Genomic DNA, 18,189 nt, shown 5'->3' on the forward strand with positions numbered 1-18,189 from the left:
CGCTCTGCACATTGCATCTGCGCATGCAAGCCCAAGGAGGCAGCTCTCACCCCTGCCTCAGCAGCCATTTTCACTCTGCAAAGGGGTGTCCTGTGTCCACGTCACAAAACAGACCATGGTGCCAGGGCTTAACTTCTTCAAGGGCCTCTGGAAGATCTGGGAAGCCAATTTAAAATAAAAATCAAGCCATTCATCAGAGCACACAAACAAGCTCAGGCGCACAGGCACTGCGTGAAGTCCAGCCTGGCCTCGAGGCAGAGCAAAGCTGCTCCTAACTGCAACATCACCTTTAACAGCCTTGACAAATTGGAATAGGAAGTGTCTCTATTAAGTGTGGATATTTCTACATCATTTTTTTTGTACTCCTGACCAGTGCAGGAAACCACCATGAATCTTCATTTGCTTTGCTGCATTCACACTGGGTTTATTGTAGTATATTTCTTTTTAATACTAAATGTACACTATTTTGGCTAACATTCACCTAGATCTTAATATATTAGCTCTATTGGATCTATTATTGCTTAATAATTTTACAGAGTTTAATTATTTACTGATGCCGAACAGTAAGAATACTGCCAATTCTTTCATTCCCATAATATAAAATACAGAACTGCCAGGCGAGCAAGGCGTCGGACAGTGAAGACCAAGATGATGTGGTTGGGGCAGTCACATTTGCTACTGTGGGTGGCCAGGAAGCTTCCCTACATGATACAGGAAGGGAAAGTTTTTTATTTCAATTGAGAAATATGTTAGTTAAAATACTGTCAGGCAGATTTACGTTATCTGTTCTGTGTCATTACACAGCCCTTTTTGCTAAAGCAAACGATAATTAATCTGTTTGTCCCCTTTGTATTTGTAGGTAGTGCAGATACAGTCATTTTTCTCTTCCTTAAAAATAACTATTTCCCACACAGAAATGCAGTGAATATGTTTGACTCAGTAAGGGCACTTGTACAGCACAGCCATCTTTCCATTGGTTCCCAAATGGAACAAAAACAAATGCAGTATGAATTCATGCAATACACTGGTCAGAGAAATACATAGAGAGAAAAGAAGAATAAATCCAGCCTGCACCACACTGCACAAACCACCCCATTGCCTCATTACTGGCTGCAGCACAGAAAGACCACTACAGACATCTGCCTCTCCCTTGAAATAACACCACCGTCTTCAGTCATTTAATGACTTTTATCACCACTTGGACTGGACCTGCATCTGGCTTTGGAAAAAGCATAACCCAGAGAAGGGAGAACAACCAGAGCGAGCCAGTACATCTGGAAGGTGAGCAGCAAAATCCATCCATGAGCTAAAGGAGGGAGCAAAGAGCTAAAAACCAATTTGCATTTCCCTTCTGATCCTGCAAACACTGTAAAATATGCTCACAGTTACATGTGTAAAATCCACACTGGAATTATTGACTAGCAAAGAGTTGGAGAAAAGAGGAATTAAAGAAACCTGTCAGTGAAGACCTGTATCTGATAGCCTGTGCACAGCGGTGTGTGCAACGGGGGCTGTGCTGGTGCAGCCGCTCACACACTACTCAGGGCTGATGCTGCGCAATCAGTGCTCACACAAAAAACATCAGTGCTTTGGTGCACAACTCCTGGCTCGAGCCCTGCAGAGACTGGGGAGATGCAGCCAGCTGTGAAGCAGGTGGGAATAACCTGTGCTGTACTGACGCCAGCAATTCTGCACCATGGTTATGGATTAGCACCTTGGTTTTAGTCCATACCATGCTGCTGAGCATCCAGATGAATTCATTTTGCTCCATTTTAACCTCAAAGGCAAAACTGTTCTTTTAAACATTAAAAATGTCATATATTTGGGAAGGGAAAAAAAAATGTAAGCTGTTGGGAAACCTTGTGAATGTGAATGCTGGTGCTCTGGTCAGCACTAATATGAAGTGCTGCCTTGTGTGCAAGGCGGTTTGTCTGCTTCACTCCCTGCATGGAGAGCAGCTGAACTTATCCACAAGGAGTGGGAAAGTCCACATCTCAATGACAGCTCTGGGTGAGAAGAGTGATTGAATGCATTACAGGTTAGGGAAGGTAACACTTCCAGAACTGTCCTCCAAGTACAGGAATGAGAAAGAAATTGATTTCACCTCTCCCTAATTCTCCTTTCTAGTAATAGAGTGCCAGCTTGTTGCCTTGGTAGTAGTAGAAAAAAATCCCAGCCAGCCCCTTTGCTTTCCAGAAGGGGTAATTCATAGGGGAACACATGCAACACAACAGCTGAGCTCTCCTGCAAAGGGGAGAACACACAGGGGATGATCTCCAGCTCTGCCTGCCGCTGTCTCACCATCACTCATCTCTCACCAGAAGCCACCCTTGCACAGATTGCCACAGAAAGGGGCTGGGGCATTCAGCACAGCTCTGCAAGGAACCCACAGATTCCTCCTCTGCTCATCAGCAGATTCCCCCCTTCCCTGGTAACGGTCAGTGGCTGCCAGCATTGCTGTGCCATGGCCTCCAGATCTCCCCAGGGCATTTTGTGCTCCCGAGCTCTCTCTGGTGATGTTCAGCCCTTGCTCCACTCGCATGGATAAAATGAGCGATTTGGGGAGTTGCTGGCACAGGGAGGGTTGATCTCTGATCCCTGGTCACATCAAAACATCAAAACTATCGGTCTCATGAAAAGCAACACATAACTCTCCCAAATTAATGTAGTCATAGAATCATAGAATCATAGAATCATAGAATAGTTAAGGGTTGGAAAGGACCTTAAGATCATCTAGTTCCAACCCCCCTGCCATGGGCAGGGACACCTTGCCCTAAACCATGTGATCCAAGGCTCTGTCCAACCTGGCCTTGAACACCGCCAGGGATGGAGCATCCACAACCTCCCTGGGCAACCCATTCCAGTGCCTCACCACCCTCACTGTAAAGAACTTCTTCCTCATATCTAATTTAAACTTCCCCTGTTTAAGTTTGAACCCATTACCCCTTGTCCTACCACTACAGTCCCTAATGAAGAGTCCCTCCCCAGCATCCTTATAGACCCCCTTCAGGTACTGGAAGGCTGCTATGAGGTCTCCACGCAGCCTTTCACCTTATGCCTGCTAGAAGAGCCACACTGGACCAGTACCTCTCCACTCAAGTGGCAGCGGAGGAGCACAAACCAGCTCTGTATTTTGCAGCCAAGGTCTGCTTTCAGCTGGACAGCAAATGAACTCCTTAGGAAAGCAGGACATACTCTCTGCAGAGGAGATTTCACATCAGTGTCTAGGTCCCTTCCTGAAATTGGTCGTTTGATGAAGTAATTCAGGAGTGGGGCCCCACATCCACAGCCAGACAATGCTGACATTTTGGTTCTTTCCCAGCCATGCTGCAATAAATGGAGCTGTCAGGTCAGAGCACAGCATTTCATTTTCATTCAAGAACCTATTTAATATTCATCATGTTATTGGGGACATTTTTATGTCAGAAAAACCACAAGCGCTCTTCTAATGACTCAAGGGCAATAAAGAATAAATTGACTTTAAACCTGTATAAGGGATGCTGAAGTCACAAACAAGGCATAAAATAATATGGAGGTAGAAAGTCCTTTTTCCTTATTAGGTTTATCAAAGTAAAACTAGACTGGCAAGCTTGCTCTATCAAGCAAATGGATGTGGTAAAAAAAGGAAATGAAAATTCTGATCCATATTCATTGTTTCAGTGTCAGCAAGGGAGAAAAAAACTCCACTTTATTTTTTCTTTAGAAAGCTGATCTGAAGTTTTACAGAAAAAAAGTAAGCAAAGCTGATAAGGAAACAAAAGGAAATCAAAGCTAATTAATAGACACAAAGCAAGCAGCAGAAGAGGCCAGACAAAGTACCTAATATCAAGCAAATTGCGAGACGCAGGACATGCTTGACTGCACCAAACAGCAGCTCTAGGCACTGACAGCATCTTAATAGGGAGATTTCTTTTCCAAAGCTCCCAGCGCTGGCCTGGGCATCACTGCTGCTGTCACTGGCCTGCAGGCGATAGCTACCGACCCCTGCATTGGCAGCGGCGTTTATCTCCAGACACATAGCAGATTTTTATTTTCTCTTTAAATTAGGTTCTAGCAAAGTCCTGGCAGTTCCTGAACAGTTGCACCCATGGACCTGTTGCACCCGTAAAATAAAGCTGGACTGTTTCGCAGGTTAATAAGCCTTCGACAGCAGAAGTTTAAGGGAGAAGATTACATAGACTAGACTAGACTGGGATGGGATGGGATGAGATAGGATAGGACAGGACAGGATAGGATAGGATAGGATAGGATAGGATAGGATAGGATAGGACAGGACAGGATAGAACAGGATAGTAGACCTCTAAGATAATAGAGTCTGGTCGTTAACACTGCCAAATCCACCACTAAACCATCGCCCTAAGCACCACATCTACACATCTTTTAAATTTCCCCAGGGATGGTGACTCCACCACATCCCTGGGCAGCCTGTTCCAATGCTTGACAACCCTTTCAATGAAGAAATTTTTCCTAATATTCAGTCTAAACCTCCCCTGGCACAACTTGAGTCCATTTCCTCTCATCCTATTGTTTGTTACTTGGGAGAAAAGACTGACCCCCACCTCACTACAACCTCCTTTCAGGTAGTTGTACAGAGCAATAAGGTCTCCTCCCTCAGCCTCCTTTTCTCTAGACTAAACAACCCCAGTTCCCTCAGCTGCTCCTGGTAAGACTTGTTCTCCAGACCCTCAGGACATGCGCCAGCACCTCAGTATCTTTCTTGTAGTGAGGGGCCCAAAGCTGAACACAGTATTCAAGGTGCAACCGTACCAGTACAGAGAATAATCACTTTCCTGGCCTGCTGGCCATACTATTTCTGACACCAGCCAGGATGCTCTTGGCCTTCTTGGCTGCCTGGGCACAAACTGGCTCATGTTCAGATGGCTGTTGACCAACACCTCCAGGCCTTTTCTGCCCAGCAGCTTTCCAGCCACTCTTACCCAAGCCTGTAGCATTGCATGGGATTGTTGTGACCCAAGCGCAGGACCCAGCACTGAGACTTGTTGAACCTCATACGACTGGCCTTGGCCCATTGATCCAACTTGTCCAGATCCCTCTGCAGAGCCTTCCTACCCTCAAGCAGATCAACACTCCCACCAAAATAGTCTTAGTGCTGGTGTGGATGCGTGTGTGTATTTTGCATTTCTTCAGCCTTGACAAATGAACACATTTTCCTCTGTAGGACAACAACAGGACAAACAATTTTCAAGTCAGTCCCGCGTGCTGCAGCCGAGACTTGCGAGGGACCTAGTCCTACAGCCAGAGCCGCGTTATCCATGCTCTGGGCTGCAACACTTGTCATTGCATTTCGAATTTCACAGCATTTGGTGCTTTTTCTCCCCCCTAATATCCACTTCTTAGCTTCCCATGATTGAGACAGGCAGCTTTCTGGTTTTTAGTAAATGCAGAGGGGATCCAGCAGATGCACCTCAGAGAGCAGCTCTTCATTTCTAAATCATGTTCTGCCAGTACATCAAAAATACTACACAACTTCACTAATTGAAGAAGGGTGGATTTTTTTGGTGGTGGTGGTTTTAGGGAATTTTTTTTGGTCAACAATGATTCATGTTGCATGTAGAGGAATCATAGAATCATAGAATCATAGAATGACAAAGGAATGGGAGTTTGATCCCTTCCGCCTTTCCACAGCCCACTGAGTGCAATGAACAGATTTGTATTCCTTTCCCTTGCACCTGCCTTTGGTCCCATGGACTCATCAGCATAGATTTTTGTGGACAAAGCTTGATAAGATTGGGAAATTATGCCAGCCCCATACTCCTGTGGGAAACACAGCATTATTGGAGAGCAGTCTATGTACATATACTCTTTCCTCTGAAGAGGACAATGGTTTTAATGACAAATAGAGTGAAATCTCACTTGGCATGAAGCAAATAAAATAGTAAATATTTCAAATTACTGCTCTGCAGTAATAGAGACTGCATTTAAAAATAATTGCTGTGGATCTGCCATATCATACAATGGTACAGAGGACAAGGCAACTGTGATGTGACACATCTGCATTACAGCTTTCATCTCAATTCAGTCTTTAACAGGCTCAATCAGCTGACTGCATTCAGCATGTGAAGTGATATTTTCCACCAGCCTCTACTGGAGAAGAAGTAGCGATCTCCTGATGCTTCCCAGCAATGAGAAACCTGCCTGAATGTCATCACTGCCACCAGAGAGTACAGTCGTCAGTCACGGGGTAGAGCTTATATAGACGTATGTCTCTGATGCTCCTCTCCTGAGCCTATCATTCACAGCCTATTGCAATAGAAACCAGAGCTAGACTGGGACTGAGATATAAAACCCCATTTTCTCCACTCCAGGACTGTCAGACACTAGAAGATGCAGTGTTTTGTCCAGTTAAAAAAGTGGTGTAGGGCCATTACAGAAAACAACAGATCACTGCAAGTTGCTCTGGTATGACCTGTCTCTGCTGTGACTTTTCCTGGCAGTCCCTCAGCTTGTCTGTCACTTGGAGAGATGGCTCAGATACAGTGTCTGGGTTTCAGCAAATGCCCTTCTTACACCTCTCAAAGCAAACAGTTCACTGGTGCTTCAGCTGGGCTACAAGCTCCGTAAGTTCTACATTGTGTATGTTGGAAGAACAAACCCTTCTGTCATAGAGAAATCTCTTACCAAAAGTCCTGCTTTGGATTGCTTATCTGAGGACAAAGTTTTTGTTTCGTCAGAGGAAAAGACTTAAAACATCCACTACAAATAGGAAAAAACCTGGTTTCGACTATGACTGTGGACTTTCAGCATTGCTTTTTCTCAAAGCAGGGAAGACGATAGATTAAATCTCTGTTGCACCCTATCACTGAAACAATCCTGGATTTCCATCCTCAGGTAGACCCCAACTATTCCACTTTAATAAATTTGGATACAATTGGTCTACTCAGTGCACACAAGCCAAGAAGCTTAACCTTTCTGCTGCAGAAAAGCAGCCACAGACCACATTTCTCATGGTACACTTGCACCTTTCACTGGTCTGACCCATCAACTGATGGGATGTTCTTCTCTAATCCAGTCACTGAACTAAATTGACTAGCAATGTAGAAGGTAAAACCAGATTGTGCAAATAAATAACTTAATTTGCCATATTAAGTGTTTCAGGATTCATGAATTCATATTTGCAAAGGACACCGAAGGTGGAAAACATCAAAGAAGCAACAGATAATAACCACCAAATGATCTGCTCATGTCTAAGTGAAATCAGTTCGCATCATTTACTGACTTTGGATCAGATAATCCCTCCTTTGCCATCTCCAAATACAGTTTTGATTGATGCTACAGCAGTGTCAGAGGAGTGACACCAACTACAGTAATTTCTGCTAACCCTGAGTTTCAGAACACTGTTACCAAAGGCTAGTTGCAATGAAGAGAGGAAACGTCATGTTGTTCCTTGGCCTAATCCTACTGCTGCTCAGTGCTGTGATTATTGGCCAATAGCAGCAGCCTGGAAACACCATTTCTGGGCTGCATTCATCTGCTCAGATACTTCTTACTCGAAGCTACATGGGGTAGAAGCCAGACTGCATCCAAAAAAGAAACCTGCCATCTTCTTCATTGTAAAATTAATGCTTGGTGCTCCACTTCATCCATGTACTGTTGAAAGATTCTTCACTGTTATTACGTTTGAAGAGGTTTTTTTTCTAAATGTCATATTGGCATGTAACAATCACAATATTTGTAACATGCAGGTGAACTTTCATAAAGCAGAGGAGAAAATTAATATTCTTCCTTATCAGAGGAAATTGAATCTGATTTTTCATTCCATCAAAACATCTCTTCACAGACAGAATAAATCCCATAAATTGCTTTAACCCATGTATCTGCCTGGAGTCCATTCTACGTGCTATTGTAACAAAGCATGTAATCAAAGTAAATGAGCATAATTACCAAAGGATGCAAATATGGGGTTTCTGGATTCTTTTCTCAGACATTTCATATGTGATCATTTTACCATATGTTTACATTTACAAATAAGAATAAACTGTATTTGATTGGAGGACAAAGGTTATACATTAAAGATTCATGCAGAAAGCATCCCGTAGCCATGATTACCATTGTAAGTATTCATTCAAATCTAGTCTTTTCTCCCCAAATGTAAATGTAACCAAATCACAAAGCGTGGCCAAATAATAACCCATTTCAAGGGACAGTGGGGTCCTGTGCTATCAGACTTCACAGCAAGACTCTCCTTTCATTTTGCTCTAACAGGTAGGAACAAGAAATTACTCTGCACGATTCCATTTATTTAATGGTAGTTCAGGTGAATTCCTCAGGTTTTTACACTCCTGTTTCTAGTCCTAGTTACCCTGAGGGATCAGATAGACTTCTTTAAGGCAACCTCAGAGCTGTACAAATTCCTCGACCGGTAACAATCCCCTAACACATCACATCCCCATCCATGCAGCTGCACCAGGCAGGGATGACTGCTGCAATCTAGAGAGATTCCCTTCTCTGCAGATGCAACAAGACCAGGAGGAATTACATGCAACCTCCTTTATCTTCCATGTCTGACAGAAACAGAAGGCATGACCCACTGTAAGCGCTACGAGTCAGGTCATGTCACATCACAACAGCTTAACAGCATGGCCAGTGGCACAAGTCATGTCAGCAGTTAAATGACAGTAACAGAGTCACCTGTCAGGTCATGGCTCCAGGAATCCAGTAACACATGCATATTGACGGTGCTTAATAGTATGCACATAGATACATCTTCATAAAGATAACATAAATCAAGGTCCTGTCCAGGACAGGCACATGTCACAGCTGTAAGATGTGGAAGTTAATTCATTTAAATTACATTTTAAACCAGACAGAACCATAGTCTGTCCTGAGGCACATTAATACATTACATCTTTCAAAAGATCCTGAGTTAGATAACTTTCTTTCTACCTCCCAATTGAAAACAAGCCCCAAAATTATATTTAAACTACATTTCGCCTTCCATTAGTAAATGCAAATGAAGTTATATAATTAGAAAAAATATAATCAGAGGGCTGGAGCACCTCTCCTATGAAGACAGGCTGAGAGAGTTGGGGTTGTTAAGCCTGGAGAGGAGAAAGCTCCAGGGAGACCTTAGAGAAACTTTCCAATACCTAAAGGGGCCCACAAGAAATCTGGACAGGGACTTTTTACAACGGCAGGTAGGAATAGGACAATGGGGAATGGCTTTAAACAGAGAGAGGGGAGATTTGGATTAGATATAAGGAAGTTCTTTATTGTGAATGTGATGAGGCACTGGCACAGGTTGCCCAGAGAAGTTGTGGCTGCCCCATCCCTGGAGGTGCTCGAGGCCAGCCTGGACGGGGCTTTGAGCAACCTGGTCTGGTGGAGGGTGTCCCTGCCCATGGCAGAGAGGTTGGAACTAGATGAGCTTTAAGGTCCCTTCCAACCCAAACCATTTTATGATTCTATGATTCTATCATAGTCTTTCAGGAAATCACCTATGCCATGTTAGCAGCAAATAATAATTTCATACTCATTAGGACTAATTGAAAATAGAAGTACTCCACTGATTTTTTTTCCCCAAAGATAATATTTTCTTCATTTCCTGATGAAACTGGCCATGAAAATAAGTGCACTTACGCAAAGAAACTACACAATTGGGCTCTTCTTCAACACATACGAATATAGGCACAAGCTAAGCAGCGGCTGTCTCAAACAGCAGCCTCATGAGCCTTCCCTTTGTTTTATTTTATTTTACAAAGACGAACAGGTGCACTCATTCCCTAAAGGACATTATTGAAGTGCAAGAGCTCTGCAGCAGACATTGTCCCTTAGCCCTGTGCAACAGCACCCTGCAAAGCCAGCAGCTCCACAAGCAGTGCCCAGCCCCAGCATGGAACACAGCCAGTCGCTCTGGAGACCCTGTGGTGCTTTGGCCAGAAGGTGCTACAGCACGAGTTGGGACAGACTGCATGAAGACCGCCAAACTGAAGCACAACCCCAGATCCACCTGCTCACCACACTTTGCAGTGTTGTACTTGGAGCTCCTTGCCTCCCCCAAGCAGTTTACCACACAGCCTATACCTCCTGTGCTGGACATCATGATTTGGACTATAGTTTACCCTGATGCTGAGGGCAATGACCACATGTTGCAGCAGTCATTTTTTGTTATTATTACACCAACTTTCCCATTCCAATGCCATTTTGAACAGCATGCTTAATTGAGTGTACGCCTTCATTATCCAAAGAGTACCATTCTGCTCGCATTGTACACTGCAGGCAAAATATATTATGATATGGCAGTATTCTTCCTAATGGCACTAGATTCTTACACCCTATGTAACTCTTACACTATACATGTTACTCAAAGGTTCAGTACAGATCACTGTTAAAAAATGATTTAGTCCCCCAGTGTTACTGGACAACACCAGATCTTGCTTCTTATACCATAAACAGTTACAGCTCTAAGGTAGAAAGTAGGGCCAGCAGAACATCTTCAAGGCCATAATTAAATGAGACGATTTCCCTTTGCAATTCCATCAGTCTTTTTTTTTAATGCGAGAAGAGGAAAGTGCATTCCTGACCTTGCTTTGATGACACAATATCATCTCAATTTGATGCCATGAAAGAAATGCTGGATGGGTGGGATCCTGACCTGGGAAGGGAAACCTATCTACAACTCCATCATTTTTTCAATGAAACTGTAATAATCAAATCACTTTACGAAGCTGAGAATAGCAACATAAAATGATGAGCATTGCCTTCTACCCTAGCCACACCCTTCTATTGTGATGATCCACTCTCAAGCAACTGCAGATTGAGAAGGACCGAATAGGTGCTAAGCTGGTAACAGTTCTTTGTTTTCTTTTCTCTTCTCTTCTCTCTGATTATTGAAATAAGCAGCACCATTGAGCTAAAAATAAGACCAAGCATTCTCCAGTCTGCAATTATTCTCTCGACTTGTACTTGTCTACAATGTTTCTTTCACTAATCACTACAGCACAAAATATGCCAGAATTGTTTGAAATCCAAGTCTAATCTCAGACACAGTAAAAGACTAATAATGAGTGTTGTTTACACACATTTAATTCAACATACCAGAAGCAATTTTCTCACTCTCTTTAGCACTTTATTTGCTTATAAATACAAGTCAATACCACAAGATGGCACTTTCTTACTTGCAACACACACTACTATAAACACTTACCCCTTCAAATGTTCCCAGATGTTTAAGACAAGTAACTTCTCAGTGGTTTTGAAACATTTAAAAAAGCAAGACCTTCTACAAACTGTATTTGTGTTTGATGTATATTAAATGAGGTCAGGTAATTAAATTCAAAAAAAGAATTTATAAATATTTCAGATAAGAAAATTTAAATATAAAAGCAGAGTTTGTATTAATTAAACTGAATAGCAATTTAAACTGGCCATAATGTATCTATATGGTTTAATTTAATTTAAAATACTTTTTAAACAATCAAATCCTCTAGCCATTCATCAAAACACCTATCTACTCAACTCTTTAAAAAATATTCTTGGTTAAGAAACCACCTATGGTTTTTCACAACAATCCTTATTCTGTTCTGTAGGTGGAAATGAAGCAAAATCATATTCCAGACTAGAAAACAGGATAAGAAGGAAGAAACTTTAAAAAACCTAGTAACTTCAGACACTTCAACTCATTCTTCCTTGTGTTTCTCAAAATACGTGATCCAGTTCTAAAGTCTTTGAACGAAATGTAAACACTAGAAAACTCATTGTTGAAATATGTGAAGAATAAAGAACCCTGCACTAATATAGTGCATAATGATGCTGTGTCAAACTTGTCATTTACAGTAAATGTCACATTTTCCTCAGGATTGTCATGCCTTTTTTTTTTTGTACTAATTCCTTTCGATGTCTGTAGATTCTCCTTTTATTTTCATTCCCATTGCTCAACAGGAAGAGATGTATATTCTGGTCTCTTCAGAAAAGTTGCACAAGATCCAAGTCTTTGACTCCATTATTTTTAATAAAGAGGTGGCAAAATTCTAAGCTCCAAATACTTCTGTTCTGCCCGGTATATTACACAACAGGAGATTCCTCAAAAAACTGAGAAGTCAGAGAGTTCCAAAAAAGAAAGCAGTTAAGGCAGTTGATGTCTACATTTGGATTTCTTTTTTATGTTACATATCAATGTCTCCATCATAAGCTAAGGTTAGAGGCTTCTGCTGTGGAGGAGTGCTTTGATGCTGCTTTGTTTTTTTGCTGCAAGAAAAATATTTCAGGAGACAAAATTATAAACTGTAATAAGCTCAGAAACATCATTAAAACCCGAACTTCGCCAAAAAATCAACTTCCCATGCTGGTTATTGCATCTTGCAGTACAGTAACTACTTCCAAAAAAGCCACATGGATCTGCTTCTGTGCTATTACATGTGTGGTATGAACACACAGCCTGCTGAAAACAGGCAGCCAACTGTGCTTTTCATCTGGAGAGGAAATAAAGCATATTTGTTTCCCGTGTCTTCTCAGAGCTGACAAAACAAGGAACACCTCGCAGAAAAATTGAAACATGAACTGTCTAGGAGTGGGATATTCTCATTTTTCTGTGTCATGGTATTGAAGCAACAATAATTATTATTGAGAAATACACTTCCTCACCACCCTTCAAGTGATGGAGAACTATGTAATTTAAAAAATCCTCTGTGTGCTCCACTGTGAAACTACAGAGAAATGGTAGCTACATGGCTTGGAAAATAAGGAAGCTGCAACTCCTAAGCAGAATCCAAACACTGTTATTTAAGCTTTTAACTGAAAAGAGAGACTGAGAGAAGGACTAAGAGAGTGAGAGAGAATAAATAGATTTTGGATTAAAGAGGGCAAGAATACCGACAGGCCATGGTTGTGACTTTTTAGTTGCCTGCCCTGATCTGACAGGAGTTGGGACAGCTTACACCATTAATGTTAGTAAAGCCCAGACCAGCTCCATGGTCTTCGGGGACAGCTATGGGCACTGCAAGACACATGGATGCTAGCCACTGCTCCTTTCTTGTCCTCCAAGATGCATCAATGGCAGTGCCTTTCCAAATACTGAAACCATACAGCACAACACTAGCTCTGCCAAGCCAGGTCTACCACCCCTGCCCAGGGTGGTGGCTGCTTTGGAGGAGGGCAGACATCTCCCTCACCAGTAAAGCCCACCACCAGTGATGCACTGATGTAGAGCAGAGCTTTGGTACATCCGGTGCCCTCTCTCTAACAGTGGCTGGTAACAGCAGCTTTAGGCACAGGACATGTTTCCACCTGATGTATTCGCTGCAAAAATCTATTTAGGGATTTCCTGAGCTAGAGCGTACATCCAGAAAACTACAATTAACACCAAGAGACCCAATCTCCTGTGAACTGTTACGCCGTCTTTGAATCATTTATCTTCCTGGCATGCACAGTCCCCGGCAGCAGTAAGCTCAAAAGGTAATAATGCACTGTGTGAAAAATAAAATCTTTTGTTTATTTTAAATGATCATTTCATCAGATGCCTCCTACTTCTACTTCTTATATTGTGGGAAATAAAAATTCCCTAGCACCCTTTTCTACTCCATTCATGATTTCATAGATCTCTATTGTATTCCCACGTCAAACATAATTTTCCAACTGAATGCCCCTATTCTATGTAGCCCTTCATGAGCGGAAGCCAGTTCCTCAATCCAGTCGGCCTCCTTGCCTTTTTCCAGTTTTACTTTATCTATTTTTTTTTTCTTTTAAGAATACAATAAAAAGCCCTTTCTAATCCCAGCAGAAGTCTGAATAAATATAAGGCTCTATTGATAACCAAAAAGAATTATTTCTGTGCATGGCCACCATGCTTCTTCACAATTACATCCATTAACATTACAATTTTGAGAGTTTTAAATTACCCTGAGATAGGGGCCAAATGAAGGCAGTTAAGTAATCTGAGGCTTTCGTAAAGCCTTGAGGATTAAATCCCTGCAACACAGAATGTTGTGATATATTTTGGATTGTTTAAATAAAAGCAAACTAACTTTTATTTATGGACAAAATACAGGCCATACTCACCACATCAGGTAGGATGTAAAAATCAGGAAAACTATGATGAGGAACCCACCAGCTGATACACCATATACCCACATCTTCAGTTTACCATCTGTTGGAAGATGAGGAAAAATGACCGAGGGAGAAAAAGGGAGAATAAAAAACTTTATTCTAAAATAAACAAATTCTTAGGAGCTTAAGTAAAGAGCACACAAGAAAAACTAGTAGCATCATGGATGGGAAACAAGCAACGACTGGCTGGGAATAACCCATAAACCCCACATTTTTGATAGGAAAAAAAAAAAAGATTCCTATAAAAATCAATTGTTTTAAAGACAAAATCTGAACTTGGGTAACAAGTGTAGATTTTCCTCAGTGAAAACTGAAAATGAACTCTTTGCCTCAGTTTTCCAAAGCAGCATTATTTTATAATCTCCCCTCTGGCTGAGATCCCGCAGTTCATTACAGGCAGCCTGGGCTTTTGGTGCAGCACAAGAAATAGAACCCAGCCAGGCTCCTGCCTGTGGAAAGGAGCAGGGGCATGAGATAATTGCAGTACATTGCTCAGGAGCTCCAGTGGCCGTTCTGGCAAAGACGGTTCAATGTTGAGCTGACCCAGACAGAAACACAGGGAACACCTGATATGTTTAGCCAAATGAAAAGAGGAATGAGAAAGAATGGGCTTGTTCTCTGTAAATACTTGGGGGTCAATTGGGGTAAAAACACCAGCAAGCACAAGTGAACCAGCTACTTTGAGCTGAAAAATGCTTGGGCAGCAAATAGGAATAAATTCAGCTTAGAATAAAAACAAGAATATGCTTTGTGTTGGTAAGAGGGACAAAGTTGTGCAAGAAATCTCTAGACAGGCCACAGGAGCAAGAGACATAACTGGCTTTAAGACAAAGTAATGCTCTCAAAAGGACTGTTTGGGCTGCAATGACAGTGGGACTGCTCTGTGACCCTTGCAGAAACCTCTCCACATGCACGTGAGCTTGAGTGTGTTGAAATATCTCCTTCTGATAGAAAGTCTCAAAACGGTATCTGGACATGTCCTTAATTACAAGCTTTGCATTAATACTTTTTATAAGATGAGTATTTCTGTTTCTTGCTCCATTCTGGCTGTACGGCTTTCCCTGTGGGGAGAAGCAATGGTATTTTTCCCATGCAGCAATAATCTCAGCTGATTCACATCAACAGAGCTGTTAACACATACTGAAGGCAGGAATATGAACCTGTGTTGTGCCCACAGACATGGTTTGACAGAGGCCATTTCAAATTCAGTCACGCAAGTGAGGAGTTACTTCATGGACAATCACTGAGCCTGTTTTACATTTGGTGTTTGAATGATGATTTTTTTCAAAGAGAAACATATTTAATCAGATCCCATTCTTTCTCTTTTTATTTCCGGGCTTTGTGGAAAGGCTGAGTACCTCTCACAGATTTTCTCTTCTCCTCAAAACACTTACAGCTTATTCCCCATGTCAGAAGAGCTCCGTTCGTTAGATCTGGGTTAGTTTTGTTGTGGATTTTTTTCTGAAGTCTGACTATGAAATTTGTCACCCTCTCAACTGGAGATGGCTGAGAAACATTTAGCAGTCCTGTGACGGAACTGTCACAGCCACAAAAAGGCATCCCACCATGCCTGCTATGAAGGCAGCTATAGTCTCCATCCCCAACATAAAGGCATTGGACCATGCCATCCTCCAATTTAAACAATCCTATTTAAATTGCCTCTCAAGTTGAAAAAAGTTTCTGTATCTGAACTCTGGCCTCCCAGAGTTCAGATACAAAGTGTGGTAAAGAAAGGAAAAACGCAGCCTGATTCAAAATCACTTCGATGCACTCCAGCAGAGCATTTGAAAGACCGAAACCAGCAGCCTTATTAAACCATAATAAAATTTGTGTTCCAAACTGTAAACAGGAAGGGAAATCACAAATGCACTGGAGAAAGGCATGTATATTTTTACTGACAGATATAAGTCCTTAGATGTACACAAATGTCAAAGACTATGGTACTGAAGGGCAGTAAATGCCATCCATAGAGAGAGCATTCACCATAGGCCTGCTAACAAGAGCGTAACTGGTAGGTAACAGCAGTTTCCTGGCTCAGCTAGCAGTAATTATTGCAAATGCCCAGACTAGTAAGCCTGAGAGCCTGTTTAAGGGAATTACATATTTTGTCAAGAAGTTAGACAAAGGGGAGCGATTTGAAGAGCACCAGCCTTGATACAGACTGAAGAGTTACCTGCAAGGTGCCACGGGGTTGGTGATACACTTAGCGCATATGCAGCATGGTTATTCCTTCCCCATACATTGCTTCTATAACATTTCTGCCCTAAAACACCATGTTCTGTAAAAGCTCCTTAGTCCCTATTTCTGTCTTGCAGTCCCTGGGGGAGAACTGGCTCACAGTTGCTGCACTGAGGTCAAGCCCGCCAAAAGCTTTCAGAGCTCCAACCTCAAATGCTGATTTAAAAAGAGAGGATTGCAGCATCCACCTACACCTCTCTCCCTTTTTCTAACCCTGTAAAGGTACCAGGTGAAGAGGTGACACCTAAATAAGACAGCCTGCCAAGGGCCACGGAAGCTGACAAAAAGGCAATTAACCCCAAACCTGTGACTCAAACTGCCAGTGAACTGCATGGGCTTCAGGATGATGGGTTTGATCAAAACCCAGCCAACTTGAAAAGGCTTTGGGCTGAGCTCTATGAGCTCGAAGACTGTCAATACAAAGGTTAACTACTGTATGCAAATCAAATATGCAAATGTAACATTCAAAGTGTGATCACATAGATAGAAATATGGCTCCCTGAATCCTGTAACAGAATTGTTCGTTACATGTTTTCTAAAGTCTTGTGTTCATTACAAACTAATAGAACACAAATGCAATGTCAGGTAACAGAAGAGGGGGAAGACTGCACTACCAGTGTTTACGAATACAGGGAGAACTAATGAGTTTCAGTAAAACTTGATGTGCCTGACACCTTTATCTCTCATTTTAAAGTCCTATTTGCATTTTAGAAATGTATTTTGAATAAATTAATTTTGCAAAATACAAGTCAAAATGGTAATTAGCTATTACAGCTACAGCACAAGTCCTGTGGACCAGTGTGGGCACATTCGGTACGTGGTTCCAACTGGGAAGCATTTTATGGTGTGGAAATCGGAGATCTGCCTGGGATGCACTTCTTGGGCACAGCAGCTTGCCTGCTTTTTGGGTTTGGTTTTTTTGTTTTTTTTTAATGTCTTAACTTCAACACTTTAAACTCTACAATTTCTATCCTGTTTTTTACATACACTTTTGAAATATGGCAAGAAACAACCAATGTTTTCTGTAATGAAATCTTAAGTACTCTCTGCTCTGAATCTTCTAAAGCGCTAGTGATCAATATCTTCCCTGGTCCAAACGTATTACTTCTAGAAACATCATCAGATAAAAGTTCTAAGCATCCCCCCAAATCACATATGAGAATACTTTTGCAAAATATTTTTCCCTCATTCTGTCTTTGCTATCTCTCAACATAAGAGATTGTGATTATTCTGTATAGGCACAAACGAATGAAAGACGGCATGCGAATTAGAAACTGGGAGGTTGCTCTGCAGCTCCCAGACACAATCTCTGATGTTATGATCTACAAAGCTTGTACCTTTGCTCTATAGAAACGTTGTAAAGACAATTTATTCCATTCATATTTAAGTTTTTCACCTGGATTAAAAGGTTGAATAGACCATCCTTTGAAAATGTCATGCATTTTTGAGTTGACAGGTTTATTTTTTCCAGCAATGGTCTTCACATCAGCTTTCTTATCTTCTAAACCTGGTACCTTCATGCAGTAATCCAGGAAACCATTTGATCTCATTATTTCTGTATATCCTCGCTCACAACCGCAGACTCCTCTCTAGGCAATAAAACAGAATTCAGTATTAAACCAAACAATATCCTCTCACAAGACAGTGCAAATTGTAGGCATACCATGAAGAAAATGCAACGTATATCCTGCACATGCAACTTAACCACCAAACCAAACAAGCCAGAAACTAGTGTCTGTAAACCCTTCAGTTCAAAAAGCAAAAATATATTTGGGGAATTGGTTGAAAAAGAGTTGGTAATTACAGAGAAGCCCGACATGCAAAAATTTTCATCCTAGCAGGCTTAACAGGCATCTGTGGCTTGATCCAAAATCCTCAGTAAAAAATTTC

The 18,189-nt window shown here is 41.7% G+C and overlaps 1 protein-coding gene across 3 annotated transcripts in view; it reads right to left on the reverse strand.

Moving 5' to 3' along the window:
* Positions 1-11,826: 11,826 nt before the first annotated feature.
* THSD7B (thrombospondin type 1 domain containing 7B) overlaps positions 11,827-18,189 on the reverse strand; it is a 398,006-nt gene continuing 391,643 nt past the window's right edge. For all 3 annotated transcript variants that reach the window (XM_030486445.1, XM_030486444.1, XM_030486446.1), the window contains 3 exons: positions 17,696-17,888; positions 14,014-14,101; positions 11,827-12,204 (listed from right to left, as the gene is read on the reverse strand). In XM_030486445.1, the coding sequence (XP_030342305.1) occupies positions 12,123-12,204; positions 14,014-14,101; positions 17,696-17,888 (363 nt within the window). In that variant the 3' untranslated portion in view covers positions 11,827-12,122. The remainder of the gene's footprint in view (positions 12,205-14,013; positions 14,102-17,695; positions 17,889-18,189) is intronic.

The sequence above is a fragment of the Strigops habroptila genome, chromosome 5 (genome assembly GCF_004027225.2).
Source record: "Strigops habroptila isolate Jane chromosome 5, bStrHab1.2.pri, whole genome shotgun sequence".
Lineage (NCBI taxonomy): Eukaryota > Metazoa > Chordata > Aves > Psittaciformes > Psittacidae > Strigops > Strigops habroptila.